This window comes from Lottia gigantea (assembly GCF_000327385.1).
Source record: "Lottia gigantea unplaced genomic scaffold LOTGIsca_185, whole genome shotgun sequence".
In the NCBI taxonomy this organism is placed as follows: Eukaryota; Metazoa; Mollusca; class Gastropoda; family Lottiidae; genus Lottia; species Lottia gigantea.
In genome coordinates this window covers 89736-103272 of record NW_008708337.1, presented here as the reverse complement: position 1 = coordinate 103272, position 13537 = coordinate 89736, and the positions used below count along the sequence as shown (strand labels likewise).

The 13537-nt window shown below is 34.4% G+C and overlaps 1 protein-coding gene across 1 annotated transcript in view; it reads right to left on the bottom strand.

Annotated features, from left to right (window-relative positions):
* Window positions 1–1622: 1622 nt before the first annotated feature.
* LOTGIDRAFT_142755 (hypothetical protein) overlaps window positions 1623–13537 on the bottom strand; it is a gene marked incomplete at both ends in the record, with an annotated part of 16805 nt that continues 4890 nt past the window's right edge. The window contains 4 exons of the mRNA XM_009052513.1: window positions 1623–1860; window positions 2283–2437; window positions 2586–2754; window positions 3461–3591. Coding sequence (XP_009050761.1) covers window positions 1623–1860; window positions 2283–2437; window positions 2586–2754; window positions 3461–3591 — 693 coding nt within the window. The remainder of the gene's footprint in view (window positions 1861–2282; window positions 2438–2585; window positions 2755–3460; window positions 3592–13537) is intronic.

Here is a 13537-nt window from a genome sequence, read left to right as displayed (position 1 = left end):
ACCACAGCAGTCTGTTGGATTGATTGTTGCATTTGTCATTTACTTCAAAAACATGCACTTGATTGGGCTGATGAACGTACCTCGGCATAGTATTTCTGAGAACCAGTCAGTAAAAAATGATATAAACTACAATGATGCATATAATATTTTCATTTTGCAAATCAATAATAAAATTTGAAAATAAAATATAAACAACATAATAAGCTGACAGAGGTGTATATCAAAAAATATAAACAGAAATGTAAAAAGAATATAAGGAATGATTTTAAAATTGTATAAAAATGTTAATATTAGTTGATGTATCTTTTATATATCACAACCTATGTATTTGTATTCGTTGCAGATCAGCCTTGTCAATTATGTGGAAATGGCGTGAGTTCAATGGGATCATCACCATTAGAGAATAAATGTATTGTAGCAGAGCTAATATATGAACACAATTTTATGGATAACAATTACTTTAATAAATAACTTGCGACGTTTCGACGATGATCATCATTGTTGAAAAAGATTAAAGTCGCAAGTTATCTATTAAAGTAATTGTTAACCGTACAATTATGTTCATATATTTATACCTAAATTACTAAAAAAGGAAGTTAGCAGAGCTAATATTTGATCAAGCCTTTGTGACTTTTAGATCACATGGTAGCTGTGTTCGAGTATATTTCTACCATGTAGTGTACATCAGGTGTAATTTACCACGATTTTGAACTTGAAAACTTTTTACAAAAAGCGGAATGCTCCTTTAACACTCCTTGAATAACAAATGCAATGGTTGAACATGTAACATGTCTTTCTACAGAATGGACACTATAACTCCAACACTTTGCATGTGTTTGCCATTCTGTGTCGACCCTTTACCTCCGTATCTATAAGAGTCTTAGTTGACGCAAAACAATTTAAGCTGAGATCTAAACAATGTTAAAAGTTTAAAAAGTAAGTATTTAAGGAATGGTAAATAGAATTCATTGTTTTCCTTTTAGTTAAGATATGAATTCTAACCCGTTCTAGGCCATTATTGTAGTCTGTTGTTGTGTGGAAATGTATGTAAAACAAACACACAGGCACAATGTTTAAGCATAGGCTCCAGTCTGACCAGTAAAAAACAAACCTGGAAAGAGAAATATGACTTTTGCAGACCAAAATACCATCCTTAAAATTTCATCGAGTCAAATCACATTAAGTTAAGTCAACTTATGCGACTGGTTCCACGTGTCCCTTGTATTTTCTTTTGCACGAAAAATTAACCAGTAGAAATTGCAGACGATCTAATGTAAACGTTCCGCTTGCACTTTGCAGCAAACACCTATCGTGGAAGTCCTGCTAGCGCTCTGCAACCGCTTTACGGAAACTGGGGATGATTGCCAAATGTAGAAGCTTTTCACTATCAGTGAAATAGTCTTATCGTGCTTCATTATCTTGTGAAATATTTGACATGTCTGACAATTTATTAGCTGGAAATGATATCCAATGTATGGCACAAGTCAGCCACTAGAACCACGATCCCAAATTTGAGGTGTGTTTTTTGGACTCGCGTTTGCTGATTCTTAACTAACTGCTGTGATATATTTTCAACATTTATTTAAATTATTAATCAAAAAGTTCAAAATAGTTATTGTTTCTTACAGTGGAAAATTGAAGCAATTCAATTTAAACTTACCGGCAATACAGGCTGTAAAGAAACAAGCCACATTTCCCGCCACCATCGCTCTAAATACAATGCTTGATAAATCACTTCTTCTCTCAGGGGCAAGAGCAGATAACCCTCCCAGTAATATACCCATCGAGCCAATATTAGAGAAGCCACATAAAGCGTATGTTGCTATCACTTCAGATCTCTCCTGAAAGCATAAAGCATTACTATAATGTTATAATGTAATAATTATCATTATATCTTTGTCATTTTTCACCCACAGGAAGCCAAAGGTAGAGATCTCACTTTTTGAGTTAATATAGCCTTGGACGAAACTGTTAGCATAGCCAAATTCAAAGGTGAAGGAGACCTTTTGGGCATTGTATATGCATTAAAGTACGCACCAAACGGTTCTTATTGCATCATTAAGTCTAGGAGAAAACATTTTAATGTCACTATAGTAAAAAACATTCATACCATAAATTACCCTTTGAAATTCAAGTTATACATGCGTTCACATGGCAGAATTAAACTCACCGATATAATTCCCCCGGGTAATGTTTGATTCCAATGAGTTAAATACATATCATCACCTTGCCATTCCCACAGATCAGTTTGGTTAGGGTAAAAAGATGTGTAGTTATTAAACGTAGCTTTATTACCCAAAAGCTCTGATAGTCTTTCATAGGCAATAAACTCATTTGTGAACGTTTTCACACCCACTAATTTGGCAACTTGTCTGCAATCTGCTATTTCCACTCCCATAAACAGAGACACCCAAAATAGCAAATACGAACAAATAAACTGAAATGGAATATGAAAGATTGAGCAAAGATGTAAGTTTCGAGGTATAATATTATAATATACAGCATCCATCGACATACAGATGATTATAGTTCTTCGGTTACATTTCGGCATTTTAAAGTAGAACCTTATCTCTTATTACTCTTACCTCAAATGTAAGACCTTCCACACCAACACGATGTCCAGCCCATAATAAACAAGCATTAACGAACTCTAACAATGCCAGAAAGGCTATTAGATTGACTACTATGTTAGCAATCAGGCCAATAGATAGTGAAGCACCAGACGAGGCAGCTTCTATCACATTTCTTTCTTTTCTGAAATATAGCACACACATGCATATATAAAGGTTATGGAAATTTTATGTTTTGAAACTGGTTCGGATGAAATTGAATTTGGCAACAAAATGGCCTACAAATGATCAACTGTCCAAACCATGCCCCATTTGCCAAACTTCCTCGAGACCGTGTAATAAATTACGTAGTCATAGCTAAATATTGTCCAATCAAAATTAGCCCTGTTGTCTTGCTAGTAAAATCTCCGACAATCAAAACAAATCACTCGTTATGACGCCTTGTTTGCGATCGTAACGTCATTAAATGTTTTGATTAATATGGACGGTACAGAATTTAATAAGATTTTCAGTAAAGAAATGAAAGTAGAGAAGATCAAACCTCACATTGGAATAGTTATTTTGAAAGAATGTGTTCTTATCTCATCAAACGAGCGGCGGCAAAGCTATTTTGTGTTTTGTTTACATGACATCATTGCCGTTCTACCGATCTGATTTAAACATCGTTTCAACTCCGACCAACCAAAATGTAGTGGGCTTGGATTAATACGGGTGAATAAGACATGTCAAAACCCGTTTTCGTGATACGCTGACTGCTGGTCTGCTCATCTATTGTGGCTCAATATGGAGCGCTGCTCTGTCGTGATTCTTTTACGATTTGGATCTTGACATAACCAAAGTGGAAATGGACGTGTTTTAAATCTTGGCATGGTTAACAAACTAATACTTACCCTCGGACCATTTTATTATAATCATCGTCAGTAGACTGTGTTTTCTCTACTTCTGGATAAGTTAGTTTTGCTATAGCTAAAGCTGCTGGAGCAGACATTACTGATGCGGATAGGAGATGTTCACCGGGTACCTGCAATGCCAAACAATTCAGGTTTTTAACATCGTATTCAAACCACACCCCAACTGTCAAAACCCGTATTCGGTATAAAGTCTATCAGCGCTGTCCGATCATTTCCAATTACCAAAGATAGCTTGCCAGGCAAGGTAATATACGCCCATTAGCAGCTTTGATTTTGAATAAAAACATTTGGCAGTACAGTAAAAATCACCAGTATGAAATATTCATCCTTCAGTCATACACTTCTTTTTAATTCTTTGGGGCGACACTGAATAATATTGAGTATGAGTTATTGCCCTTGTTCTTGAAAACTATCAAATATTAAGCTTGTAAAAACTCTAGAATCCAAATTTCAATCTTCAGCACGGTACTGAATAATAAAACCACGTTTTGTCAAAATCCGGCAAGAATCATGCCATCTAATGTTTAGGAGCTAAAATTTGAAAGCGTTTTCAAGAACGAGGTAAATAATAGTAGTATATGTCTTTTTGGATATGACGCATTTCACTTCTGCGCATGCGCAGCTTTTTCAATGCGTCATATCCGAAAAGACACAACTGTTAAAATGTATTATAACAGACTTCCCGAAACTGTTAACAATGTATTATAACAGACTCCCCAAACTGTTAAAAATGTATTATAACACACTCCCACCCCAAACTGTATTATAAATTACCCCAAACCACAGACAAGAATCACTAAAAAATAATACAGTATAAACTAAGCGCATTAAAAATGTCTTTAATTTTAAAACACGAAAAAAAAAATTCGAAGGAGACGGTTTCTTCTCTGCGCTAACATCTCTCATCCCCAAAGTGGCCAATTTTGTCTCAAGCAACAAATTTCCTCCTTGTATTAAATCTTTCGTATTAAAAATATATGGTGTTTATTGAACAAATATGTCTTTAATAAAGGTCCATCCTCCTAAAACGTATTTCGGTGCGGGAGACATTCAAAAGTCATTGGGTTCTCTTCCTGGATTCCCATGGGCAAAATATCCCGGAGAAAAACATCTCCCAGGGCACAATTATACAGGTCCAGGCACTAGGTTAGATCTGCGTTTAGACGAAAATGATATTCCCAAACCAGGGGAAGAACCCGTTAATAGAGTTGACGCAGTAGCGCTCAAACACGACATACTGTACAGAAACAAAGACATAACATTCAGACACCAAGCAGACAAACAAATGATAGACGAACTCGAAAATATTCCCAATCCCACTTTCAAAGAGAAATTACAGAGAGCTCTTATCATAAAACTCTTGAAGGCAAAATTGAAATTGGGTATGGGCATAGCAGACGAGATTCACAAAGAATTTCGAAAAAACAAACATTACCTCAAAGTCAAAGTTTTTGATAAAGATGAAATTTAGTCAGCCGATTTAATCAACATGCCAGTCGAGAGAGGGTACAAGTATTGTTTGACGGTGATCGACATATACACGAGATACGCTTGGGTCTTTCCCTTGAAAAACAAATCGGGTCTGACTGTCAAACAAGCATTCGAAACCATAATGAAACAATCCGACAGACGACCCCTAAAGTTGTGGGTTGATAAAGGAAGCGAATTCTACAACAGAAATGTGAAATCTCTGGGGTTTGAAATTTACAGCACGCATAACGAAGGTAAGGCCGTAGTGATAGAAAGATTCAACAGGACTCTTAAAAGCAAATTATTCAAGAAATTCACGGAATTGAAATCTCAAAAATGGCTTAAAATATTACCAGTTGTTGTCGACGAATACAATAACAAAATACATTCGTCTATAGGTGTGACGCCAACGCAAGCCTCTAATAACCCGAATATCATAAAGTCCGTCAACACTCGAAACAACTTTGAAAACGAGATTAGCAATTTGAATATTAAACCCAAATTCAAAGTTGGAGATCGAGTTCGTATTTTTAAATATTAAATCATTGTTTCAGAAAGGTTACGTCGGCTATTTGACTAACGAGATATTCATCGTTGATAACGTAAACAGCACATCACGTCCCACGTATGAATTGATCGATCAAGACAAAGAACAAATCATAGGAAGGTTTTATCAAAATGAACTTCAAAAAACTGACTTTTAAAAATGAATCTCGAAAATGAAGATTTAGATGAAAGGTTAAGAAATTTAGATGTCGACTGGCATTTTCGCTCTCTTAAATTAAGATTTTTTAAATTTAAATGTAAATTTATCTTCAAAATATTATTGAATGTGTTTTATCAGAATGTTATACAAGTTTTTTCAAACACAAACTACGTATATATTTCGTCAATTGGGTCTTCAGCAATACTTACCGCCTACTTCGAAAAACACCTAAAAAAAATCAACTTAAAAAATGAATGCGTTTCTCGATAAATACGGAAAAGACACGACCACAAACTTTCAACTTGTAAAATGGGCCAAGGAGTTGAACGTCTCGCCGTTTTATTATTGCATGAAATTGATGAACTGAAATACAAGAAAGGTAAATTTTACGCCATCACAAACATTCATACGTCGGATCAAAAAGGAGTTCATCACTCTGCTCTACACAAAGATTCTTCGAATAACTTTTATTTCTTTGATTCTTTCGGTCTAGAACCGACAGAAGAGATAACGAAATTGACTAGCAAACCAATCAAATGTTCTATGTTTCAAATTCAAATGCCAGGACAAAAGCTGTGTGGACAACTGTCGCTTTGGGTTTTATATCGGTTGAGTTTGGGAGAAAAGTTTGAAGAAATTATAATAAATTTAACTCAATAAAAATGGCAAACAAGTTTGGATTAGGGTCTTTACCTCTAGAATCTAAAAATCCCATGACTACGTTTATAAACAAAGCGAAACCTTTTTTCGTGGATCAAATCGGAGACACCTTGCAAGGGGATATCGATATGAACAATTTCAAAATAACTAATTTAAAGTTTCCAGGAAACGATAACGATGCCGTGAACAAGAAATATTTACTGGATCAAATAAACGCAATTCAAATAGATAAGGACCATGTTGAAAATAGAATAAATGACGTGAAAAGATACATCAGACGAAATATTAAAAATCTTGTGGACGAACCCAAACTACAACAAGAGTTAACGAGTTTGAAACGTCTTATTCAAGTGGATAAAACAAGTCAGTTGCAAAATTTAATATCTAAATTAGACGATAAGATTACGAAGGTAAAAATAGACGTCCAAATAGACAACCCAAATGTAAACGAGGATAGATTGAAACGAAAACTAACCGCTTTGGAAAGAAAACTTGGCGAATTGCTAGCAGAACTAGACAAGACCGCGGACAAAACCGAGTTACAAAATTCGATATCCAATTTGAACGAAAAGATCGCGGAGCAAAAAGCAGATGTTCAAGATATAATTAACACACTTCCCATAGACAAAGATACGTTGAAACGACAATTGACTGCTTTGGATACTAAAATCACGGACGAATTAGAAAAAGAAGTGGGTGTGATTAAAAACTTTCTTCAAAATAAATTTCGAGATGATATGAAAAATTATATTAAAGAACAGGTCAATCTTTTAGTATCTAGAATTCATGACGATTTTTTGAGACAAGAGAGAAAGTTGACCAAATTAGGAGCTATTGTCACGGACAAATCGTATTATTTCAATCTACCATTCGAAAGTGACACTGTCTTCGATAGAAAAGACCAAATTTATAAATCAAACAAATACGGATTCAAAGCAGAAATAAAAGTGGGTTCTCTCGTAGACGGAGAACCTAAAAACGTATTCGATATCGGCGAAACGGAAGCGTTTACTTTTCGAGGTAATTGTCTGATTCAAATAGAGTTTCCCATGAAGGTTAAAGTCAATAAAGTAGTCTTCAAACAAACCGGTAATGCCGTCAAACATATTTCATTATTCAATGATGGTAATTTGGAAGAGAATATACGTTTGATTGATAAAAGGGATCAGGAAATTGAAACGAAAAATGGTAAATATGTAGACACCTTTAAAATGGAAGTAGAAAATGATAAGGATAACATTGGAATCAAAGATTTGGATATGATATTGGAGACGGAAATCCACCATCAACCAACATTGTCAAAGTTCCACGACGCTAACACGTACACGGATCAATAGAATCGAGCAGTCACGAGTTTTTACGAACAACAGACTTTGAATACGTAAAACTGTATTTCGCTTTAGGTGAAAAATACACCTCGATCGATGTTCATAAAAGTCAACAAGAAAGAGAGTTTATAGTGCATTTATCGTTTGCCGAAGACTCCATCCTTGAAGGTGGTGGTTATATTTTTAGAGCCAAGATAAACATCGAAAAAGAAAAAATAAAATATTCCTATAAGAGGACCATACGAAAAAAGAAATGTCGTTAGTACGCGTAAATGTTTTTACTTTTAATACCCGCAAATATAATAATGCTAGGCCAAACAAGCACGTTCTATACGATATTCCGTGGTTCCATTTATCGGAAATTCACTTAATTTAACGACTTAATAAATGGAACTCGAAAGCAGACAACAATACATGATAGACAAACAAGAAGAGTTGAAAATAAAGTTGAGACAGTGCAATACATGCAGGAAAACATGGAGTAGAATCGATTCTTTTTTCAAAACAGCGAGCACAGTTCTAACGGTAGGAGTAACGGTGGCAACGGCCGTGACTGGTGGATTAATGCTTCCGGTCATCGTCCCAACCGTATTGGCTGCATTAACTGCCGTTCAAACGACCTCTTGCGGTCTCATCACTTTAGGTTTCACGAGCAAAAAGAAAGCTCATTATAAAAAGAAAACGGATATCTTGAATATGTATCTTAATCTATTGTACATCATTTTCGAAAGATCGAGAGAAGACAAGAACATAACAGTTGAAGAATTAAAAGAATTCAATGAAATTTTGGACAAATTCCATACAGAAATATCAGCGGTCAAAATAAAGAAATAATCAAAAATATATACTTAAAAAAATATGAATAAAATCGAACACGATGAAACATTAATAGAAAACGCCCTATTTTCCGATGTTATCAAGGCTATCTCTGATAAATTTAAAACATTCAAAGGACAAATTAAAATAGATGGAGAGATAGTCGAGGAAGGGAATCACAGACAATACATGTCACTCCTCGGTTTCAATGCCAAAACCTTTCACAATATCTTTTCAAATATGGACAAAAAATCCGATGCTTCCGATTGGTATTTTACAGGAAAAATAATTTTAATGAAAGACAATTTCCAAAAAAAAAATCAAAAGATCGAGAGTTGGTAGAGGAGGAACTGATCTACTTAAAAAGATAAATGAATACGAAGGCGAAAATTGTTACATACCTTCAGATGGTCAGTTTTATCAAATGCGTCAATCGTGTTTTGAACAAAGATTTAACGTGTAAATTTCAAGAATACACCAACGGGTTTTCAAAAGCAAATAGAAAAGGAGTGATGACTTGTGCTAGAATGAAGGAATTCAACAAGAAATTTAACACTTCGTTTCAAATTTATAATCCCAAAAACAGACATTTTCATCCAAGAGACGTTCACGATGAATTAGATTGGGTTTTTTTACTTACACAACTCGCATTTCTGTTTGATTAGAAGAAGCCAAAAAAGTTTGGGAATTCAAGAAATAGAAGACAATTACGAACAGGTGTGGAAAACGTGTAGAGACGATAACGCAGTAACACAGGTTTAACCCCTCAAAGTAAACGTGCTTTCAAGTATGAGTGAAGATGCGTTATTCGCTTGGGATTGCGAAACGTATTCAGAAAAAAACAATCGAAGAGCAATTCCTTATGCCTGCACTCCAATTAATTTAGAAAAACTAAGAAAAAAGTTAGAAAAAAATATCTTTCCTACTGATAATGTTCCAGAAGAATTTTATGATAAACTAATGAATGTAGTAGAAATATTTGTAGGTACAGAATGTATAGATCAAATGTTGAAATATTTAGGTCAATATGATAGAAAGAGATTAATATTAATTTCTCATAACGGCAGTGGTTTCGACAACTGGATCGTGCTTCAAAATACAAAAAAACTAACGCATTGCCCTTTAAAAACACCCAGAGGAATTCTATCTTTTCCTTTATCTAATCCATACACAGATGAAGATTTACAGAAAAAATGGAAAAGACAGAAAGAAATAAAGGGTAATTATTTACAACATATTAATTTCACGTGTTCCTATCAACACGAATCCTCTAGTTTGGCTGCATGGGGAAATTCTTCCAATCTCCCCGCGAATTTGAGAAAGATTGCCGACGTAGATATCGCTAAATTCACGCAAGACAACTGGGAGGAATTGAGACACGTATGGGAACCTTACGCCAAGAGAGACACTCTCTGTTTGGGAGCTTGTTTGATAAAATACAACCAAGTCACGAAAGAAGTTGTAAACCAGAATATGTCCAATAATCTAACGGCTTCATCTTTATCTTTAAAGGGTTGGTATTATTTATATCATTACGATAAAGAAATGGTGGAAGAAGAATGGTATGAAACTACTAGAATGGTTGCGAAACATACCGAAAAAGAAAATATAGAAAAAGTTTATTCGCACACTAATACTTTTATAAGAAATTTTATCAGACGATCCATTAAAGGAGGAAGAGTTTCGGCAAATAGAAAATCATTTGAAACGAACAAAATGGATGAAATTTGTAACGTATTAAAGGAATATATTTCACAAACAGAAAGTAATAACATAATTGATTTATTCAAAGAATACAGCGCAAGCACAAAAGACAAAACGGAGGTTCATTCGAGACTTAAAAAAATAGAATGTACTAAACTAATGGCATTTGATGCTAACGGTTTATACGCTTCCGCCATGTCGGATTTAAACAGTGAATATCCGAGAGCGGAAAGTGGAAGACCGTTTCTACCAGAAGAAGAAAAAGAATTTGTAAAACTCTTCAATAAACAAAAATTCAGACCTAGAACAGCTATTTTAACAGTGTGGTTTGACTATCCCAAAAACATGTTCTTCCAACCGATACCAGCTAAAGTTAAAATCACTTTCACGAATAAAGGAGGTAAAAAGGAAACTGGTACTAACATCAGGTTCAGAAATGGTTTCTGTCACGACGTTTTAACATCGGTCGATATTCAAGAAATAGCGAAAGCCGGTGGAAGAATTATTAGAATATTAGATGGAATAGTTTACGAAGAAAATTTTAAAACTCCACCCTATAGAGATTATTTTAATTTTGAGAGATCTAAGAAATAAATATAAACGAGAAGGTAATATCGTGGGTAGTAATTGCATGAAATTATTGGGTAATTCCTTGTATGGTAAATCAATTCAGAAAGACATATTCACAACTAGACATTTATGGAATGAAGCAACTTTACAGGCCAACTTTGATTCACGTGTTAAAACCTATGAGAAAATTAATGATACTCAATATATTGTTGAAACAGAAATTGAAGAAAAAGAGATTACTACCGAAGATAGTAAATCTACACGACTAACACCTAGTCATTTGGGATCATTCGTTTTATCTCACAGTAAAAAAATAATGAACAATTTCATTCACGTCATAAATGGATTTTATAAACCCGAAATATACTATACCGACACCGATAGTTTGTACATTTCATCCAACAATTGGAAAAAACTAAACAGAGCTGGTTTGGTCTCCGAAAAAGACTATTGCAAAGATAAAAACGATTACGGTGACGGTGGAATTATATTTGGTTTATATTTAGCACCAAAAGTCAAATACAACATCGTTTTGACTTCTGATGGTGTCTTAAAAGAAAAGAAAACGTTTAAAGGTTATTCTAATGATAAGATAAGTGTAGAAGATTACGTTCAGTTAGCAAGCGGACATGATGTGTCGAACGAATTTAATAAACCGTGGGGAAAAAGTTTCACCAATGGAGTAGTTATTCCGAATGATAAACAAACTAAAGTTTTTAGAAGTTATTTGAATAATGTTAAAAGAAAACCACCAAACAGTGAAGGAATTATGTATCCTTACAACGACAAAGACGAGTATAGTTTTGATGAAAACTATGAATTTGATGATTTCGATTATCTTACTATTCAAGAAGAGAATGAAGATTGTTTTAAATGAAGTTGAATGACAATTTCTTCGTTGCCAAAGTCTATGAACCTGTTTCTACCGTCTTTGATTTCCAGATTTATATCTTTGATCATGAAAGAATTGACTGGTAAATAGGTCGTTTGAAACGGTTTCTCTATAATTCTGTATCCGATCGGCACCGTAAAAGTCGGTATGCTGTATATGATTTGGCGTTTGTGCTTGTTGAAAAATCCACCGTTGATCAAATTACAGTGAATGTTGATCACGTCGATGTCGTTCTCGATGTTGGCCTTGTGCGGCGCCAATGTCGATTGCGCGTATATTCGTTTATCGAACCCTAGTAACGCATTCAACGAATTTTCTACGTTGAAATCGACTTGACTGTTATTTCTCAAGATCAGTTTTATTTTGTTCAGATTCAAATTACCTTCGAATTCGATATTGTTTTTACCGTTCACGCTTCCTGCGTATTCGGATAGGTATTCGTTGATGGCTACGTATTCGTAGCTTCCCGGTAGTAAGCTTATGGTTTCGAACGTAACTCCGTTATCCGTCGATATTTTTAGTTGATTGTTTTTTTCGTTGATGTTTCTAATGGAATTGTAAACGGAGAAATACTTTAATCCCAGTTCGTACTGTTTATTGCGATCGAGTTCATACTCGTAGTCTAGAGACAATTTGATGTCTGGTTTATTCGAGGTGATATCGAACAATTGTTCTTTATTGGACATTTTTAATGACGTTTATATAGTCTTTTTTAGTGATGATTTCTTTCTCCAAAAGTCGTTTTAATATGTCATTGACTTCGTTGTATTGTCTGTCCGATCGATGACCTTCTTTCATGGCCGCTAATATTATTTCTAATCTATTAAGCAATTCTTTATTGTTGTCGGATAAAAACGTTATACCTTGTCCAGATGCCACCATATCATCGAATTCGTCTATTTCTTGTATGATTGGTGGATAATCTTCTGCATAATCATCTACCTCCTCTTGCTCAATAACTTTTGTTATATATAAATCAACTTCTTTCAATCTTCTTGTTTCGGGTCCTGACTTTCTGATCGCATGTAGAAATTTTGAGTATGCTACTAAATCCTTGTAATCGGCAATTTCAACGTCCTCGCCATTCATTAAATCTATTAACCCTCTCGTTAATGTGTATATGTAATCTTTTGTATCGATTATAAATTCGGGGGTATTTGTACTAAATCTTATTCTAAAACCATTGAACAACAAACCCGCTTCATCAATGATTGGTGAAATGCTTTTTGGTAATTCTGGGCTAGGGTTTGAAAAAAGACGTTTTACATCATCTGCTGTCCTAATTATAACACCACTATATTCAATCGCTTTGGGGTGATGAGGTGTGGGTTCTATACGAGGCGTGGGTTCTATAGCGAGTCTCTTTTTAATATCTTCTTGACTTTTTAATATGGGTTGAAATAGAGTCTGTAGATTTTCCGTTAATCCGAGTTGTTGTAATATGTTATTTTCAACTTGGGTCTTTATTTTATTCTTAGCTTTGATATATTCTCTATTTCTTTTTAAAAAATTATTCCAATCCGTCATTTTAAAAAAAATAAAATTAACATATATCGATCATAACTCTTTCTCCCGCAGGTTTTCTAGTATTTACAAATACATATCCATGATCATCTGGGTTTCTCCATTGAGCTTTACAAACCTTTTTAAATGTATCTCTATCCATTCCGTGATTTATAGACTGAATGATTTGAGATAAATCTTTATCATTTAATTCAAATAATAAAAAATAATTTGCATTTTTTCTAATGAACATAGGATCCATCCCGTAAAAAGATTGGGATTGGTATATGCAGTGACAGTTGTGATGTCTTCCTTTGGTGAAGAATTCTTGTTGAACAGTTTGATTTCTTTGCGCTACGCAGTCGTCAAACAATATTAAGTTCTTTCGATTGCTATCAATATAGACA